General features: G+C 39.4%; 1 protein-coding gene across 1 annotated transcript; it reads right to left on the reverse strand.

Moving 5' to 3' along the window:
• Nucleotides 1-864: 864 nt before the first annotated feature.
• Nucleotides 865-2,270, reverse strand: msx1b (muscle segment homeobox 1b). The gene is made up of 2 exons (XM_076268020.1): nt 1,830-2,270; nt 865-1,343 (listed from the first exon to the last, which is right to left on the reverse strand). Exons 1-2 carry the CDS (start codon nt 2,242-2,244, stop codon nt 931-933), a joined length of 828 nt encoding a protein of 275 aa, XP_076124135.1. The 5' UTR covers nt 2,245-2,270; the 3' UTR covers nt 865-930.
• Nucleotides 2,271-5,434: the final 3,164 nt, after the last annotated feature.

Genomic DNA, 5,434 nt, shown 5'->3' on the forward strand with positions numbered 1-5,434 from the left:
AAAATCAAGAACATTAACCAATAGGCTTATAAACTAAATGTGTTATTGAATATTCTGCTGAAAGATGTGGAATTTTGGACTGGTTTAATTTCGAGACAATAATGGTCTGCAGTGTGTCAAAGGCATCGTTGTTTGTGTTCATTGTTTATGCTTTAGCCGACGTCTGTTTCTTGTAAATTAAATATTTGAATGTCAGCCACAAAACACTTGTGTTTTAACAGTAGCCTACCCAATTAACTAATCGGCCTGTGTCCAGAGAGAGACCCAATAACAAACAAAATTCATCAATGAGGGTAAAAATTCTCCACAATAATCTTTATTATTGACTAATAAATATTTGGTCTTTCAAGGCACTTACAAACTAAGGCCATTAAGTACTTAAGTTGTGTGGCGCACAACTTTTGCATGGTAGTATACTCTCTCTGTATCAGACTCACAAACACGCGCGCTCGCATACACACACACACACACACACACACACGTAAAAATGCACCGATAACTGCACTGTTAAACATGAAAACGAACTGGCGTTGAAAAATATGGGTGTTCACATGTATCTTTAGTGCCTCTATTGCATGTCTAGGGATGTTGAAAGACAGTCTCATCGCCATGGTGTTACGGGCAATATGTTTGCAATCGACCAACAAATTATTTACAATATGCAGTTAACATAACTTTTCTGAAAAGAAAATGACAAACCCAATAAAGGACAAAGACATTAACTGTCTATTTGAGAGGTTGGTCTGATCTATCTGAACAATCTTTTAAAAAAAAGATTAACTAGACTTCTTTAAATTTGTCACACATAAAATAAAACTACTTTTACATGGTTGTAAAATATCCGCAATTTTAACATATCTCGTAATTGGTATAAGGGCACGTTGTGTATTTTATATATAAAAAGAGTCTCTGTCAGCAGTAAAAATCTACTTATGACAAATAATACATTCCATAGCCGACTGGTCCACCAAAAAGTCCAGGCATCGGAAGACTGGGCCTCGGGATGTTTGCAGTCCCGTACAGCGATGGGGAGCCTACGTGCGCACCCAGCGGGAATGGAAGCGCAAAGGCAGGTAGAAGCGGTTTGGACGCCAGCTTGAATTTCTCAAGCTCGGCCTCTTGGAGTCTCTTGGCCTTGGCCCTCCTGTTCTGGAACCAGATTTTCACTTGGGTCTCCGTCAGGTTGAGAGAATTCGAGAACTCGGCCCTCTCCGCGATGGAGAGGTACTGCTTCTGGCGGAACTTCCTCTCCAGCGACAGGAGCTGCGAGGTGGTGAACGGTGTCCGAGGTTTGCGGTTGTTCTTGTGTTTGCGTAAGGGACAAGGGGGAGGGCTTGGATTACCTGTTGGAGAAGATCAAATCACATGTTAAAACATCAATATCTACAATAACATGAGCAACGCACCACAGCGAGTTAGCCTATCTTCATTATATGGCTTTTAACAATATTATGGCAAGTATTTTTCTGTACGCTTATGAGCCCACTTCATGTGACTTGTATTCAGGTAACAATTTTTAATTTTAGAAAAGGATATAGGCCATAACATAATCTTTATTCTACAACTTTTTTTATTGCAAATGAAATTAATAACGGATTAAATGGCCACCCATTTTAACTGCAAATACAAATATGTTAGACCAACATAGACCTTATTTTCATTTCACTATTAGGCAGCGTAATGAGTGAGCTGTCATGTAATGGTCTTAGATTTATGCAGAATTGCTCCACACAATAACCATTTGCTCACAAAGTTGTGATTACGCACACGCATAAAGCATAGACAATCCACAAGCTTAAAGGTCTACAGGCACCTAATGTAAAACTTACGTGGGGGAGATGAAAAAGATGATGTCCTGAACCAAGTGCTCTGTTCTTTATCACTAAAGTCTTCATTATCGTCATTCAAACTATCGGACGCGTTAGGAAAGCTTTCTGAAGGCACTTTGCTTTTCTCGGCATAGAATGTCCTCGGGGATGAAAACTGTCCCATTTGTTCCGTGACAGGTTTGGGTAGTACTAGTCCAGGTCCGGCGGCGGTATACACAGTCCGGCAAGTGGTTTTCTTCGAGATCAACGATTCAACGCTGAAGGGTAAACTGTTCGTTTTAGTTTTGTGTCCCTTGTCAACGGTCGGTTCGCTTGGCCTGACCTCTTCTTTTTCGGAGTCCGCTTTCTCCTGCACTTTAACCTCGTGGGAAGGGGAGCCTTGTGAAGAATTCATCCTACAAGTGTATGGGGCCATACACTAGCGTACGGCTGTTCAATAGACTTCAGTCAGTGTGTCCCTTCTCTTTGAAGTACTGTCAGTCCAATGACTGTTGTGGGTGAGGTCGGGTATAAAATGGTCGAGAATCCCCCCCCTTCTACGTTGTCCAATCAGCTTGTCAACTGGGCCAAGCGTCTTCCAATCATCTTGTCAAGTTGGCTTCGCTACGTTTCTAGGTTGCATTTTGATTGGACTAAATGCTCCATGAAAGACATCAAGAGGATATGGAGAAAACCGAGTAGTTAACTTTAGACGTCTTGCTGAGATGATGTATTGATAGCCCAAAGGCTTTTGACTCCTTGGAACACTAAGTAGACCAATTTTAGCGTAATTAACCAGTAGGGAAGCGTCAAAAGTATCCTCACCCAATAGTTGAGCAGTCATTGAAAAGCACAATGAAATAATCACACGCTGACACTTATATATGCTCAGACAGTGATTGGGAAAATAAAGATGACCAAATGAACTCAATCGGCAAACCTTCAAGTAAATAAAACAACAACCAATGCGTAGATGAAAATAGTACCTTGATGATACTCCTCTGCTAGACTAAACAAACAAATAATCACTGCAAACAAACAGGCCTAAATACGAGAAAATAAGTAGCCTAAACTACCCAACGAAAAAGCAAACCTCAACGTCTGCTCGTAAAGCATTTCAAAACAAGTTGAACCAAACAACGGAATCTGGCTATTTGCAGGAATAAATATTTGTAAACTTTACGCATATGCAAGCCTATATATTTAGAAATTGATTAGTTATGATTGTTGGTCACACAACATTTCCGCAATTTAAAGCTGGTCACGGTCTTTTAAGGTTACAATAGGCTTGGTAGAGAAGCAACAGGCGCTTTTTTTCTCTTTAAGTCTCAGCGTTTAATAACCCAGACAAGTTGTGTTTTGGAAGGCGCCAGGCTCGGCGAGATCAAAAGGGAAGCTACCTCGGGGAGAAAAGGCAACAGTTAACTCCACTTAACCAATTGTCCTCCAAATATTTCATAGTCCACTGCATAGCTGGAAGGCCAACTGCTGACATCAAAAGACGTTAACTATTTCTTTTCTGGAGTATTGCCTGAAAAAGATTTCTGAAGCTTATTTCATTTCTGCTGACAATATTGCCCTGTATCTAACATAAGATAAAAAATGGATCTCCACATTGCCGATGATGTTATAATCAAAGCATGTCTAGTGTTTTCCGAAGTTGTAACAGTGAAAAAGTGGACTAGGCCACTGTTTTGCAATAAAGTAGCCAGCATCTCACATAAATATTTGCAATGGTTTATGGATTTGCATGCAGAACGAAAAAATAACATAAATTGTTATGCAACTCCTGTATACAAACTTTATGAAAACTAATACAGCTATTATTATCCTATCAGACCATGTTTGATTTTTAGAGACTGCATGTCACTACACATCAAAGCCATTCTACACCGAAACGGCAGTGTCTGGAATGATGAAGTCCTTCAACTTGTCAGATTTTGCAGCCTCCATATGTTTCCAATGACCATTCATTACCTTTTATTACTCTGATGGCGCTTTAAATGTCATCGGGTTGTCACGCAGCAGTTATCGAGGACTCATAACTACCGTAATTAGTCTTAAATGTCTTAAAATGTATTTCAAACAATTGCAATATTTATATTAGTTGTGTGGAATTGCCTGGGTCACATAGCAATATGAAAACGCACCAGTCAGTCGATGATATCGTGTTTTTATTCGGATAATCTGAATAGACACAGAAATAAATTAATGAATGTATGGTGCCACACTGTGTCGCCTGACCCCAACAGTGCAACAGGTTATTTGAGCATCTTATAATGCTCTTCTTTGCCAAAAACGTTCGCTTCCCCGGGAGGGTGTTGGCACAACTTGTCAGTCAAGTGGTGTATCAGCTACAACGTAGCCCACGCAGCGCTTAATTCAGTAGCCTACCCCGTCAGTTGCCCCTCTCTTCAACACACCAGCCTAGAAGCACCGAGTTAGTGTTTCCAGTCGTCAGTCTCCTAACACTCTTGGAGAACGACATCCAACAAATCGTCAATAATTTAAGTGTTTTTTCACCAAACAGATCCATTACGCAATTAAGACTTGGTAATGCGCGCAAAATGTAAGATGTCTCGGTCGCGTTTGCGTTAATGTGATTATTGTCCCCTGTTGAGGTACTTCAGTATAACGAGAAAAAGGTTCTACTAAAAAACACCTAGGCCCACTCACGTTTAATTGAATTGAGATGGTTAATAATTAATTGAATCTGGACAGAGAATTAATGACTGACACCAACGACAATAAGGCTGCACCAGCATTGTCTTGTCGGCAAGGGACCGTCTTTTTCAGCGCTTGAAAGGGTTTACATGCTGCTAATATGACCCACATTACCCACATTAATGAAACAAAAATGTATAATAAAAAAAGTATTTTGTACTCACTCACACAGTTAATTTATCTGGGGGGGAAAAAACAAGAAATTGTATTAAATAGAAGAGAAACCTTTTTTCTCCCTCTCGATTCATTGCTATTGTGTATGGACAGATGGTAAATAGTCAAAACTCATATGGCGATTTTTTAATAAAGAAAGTTCTAAATATCTAAATGTATTTCATTTTATTTTATTCAGTTTAATAGAAATATAAACAGCCTACAGTAAAAATAAATGTCAGTGGAAGAAAAGCACATTTCAACATGTAAGACTTTACTTGCCCAGACACATAACTTCTCTACTGTTTGGATGTCACCTTTCTTCTAGAGCCACTCATTTCTATCATCTAATCTCACTCCATCTGTATATTCTATCCAGAAAAATATGCTCAAACTCTGGCTTTAATTATAGATTTCAAGAAAAGAAAGATGTATTTTTTTGTCATTATCATTAAAGGTTGTCACAATCCATGTTGGATAACTAATATTACTGATAGACGTGTAACTGTTTGTTGATCATGAAACTCTTCCATCACCCACCTGTTGAGAGAGTCAGCTCAGCACCGTAATGAGCTCTATGACTATACATAAACATCTAATTTCTCTCACAACAGGTAAGCGCAGCTGGTTTATCTTAGGCACGGCATGGCACGCCCATAGTCATTACCCACACAATCTGATCTCATCCAGCTCTGCTTCTCATGCAAAACAAACCAACGACAAAACAAACAAAACCAAAAAAAAAAACT

Source organism: Alosa pseudoharengus, unplaced genomic scaffold (genome assembly GCF_046254945.1).
Source record: "Alosa pseudoharengus isolate Yale_2024_CS ecotype anadromous, Long Island Sound unplaced genomic scaffold, YU_APseudo_1.1 YU_APseudo_1.1_scf_1, whole genome shotgun sequence".
Lineage (NCBI taxonomy): Eukaryota > Metazoa > Chordata > Actinopteri > Clupeiformes > Clupeidae > Alosa > Alosa pseudoharengus.

What these genes read in the sequence shown, in the direction of transcription:
- msx1b (XM_076268020.1), bottom strand. Translation starts at nt 2,244, where the DNA reads ATGGCCCCATACACTTGTAGGATGAATTCTTCACAAGGCTCCCCTTCC. An exon ending in ATCTTTTTCATCTCCCCCAC is followed by an intron (nt 1,344 to 1,829) that starts GTAAGTTTTACA and finishes CTTCTCCAACAG; the next exon opens with GTAATCCAAGCCCTCCCCCT.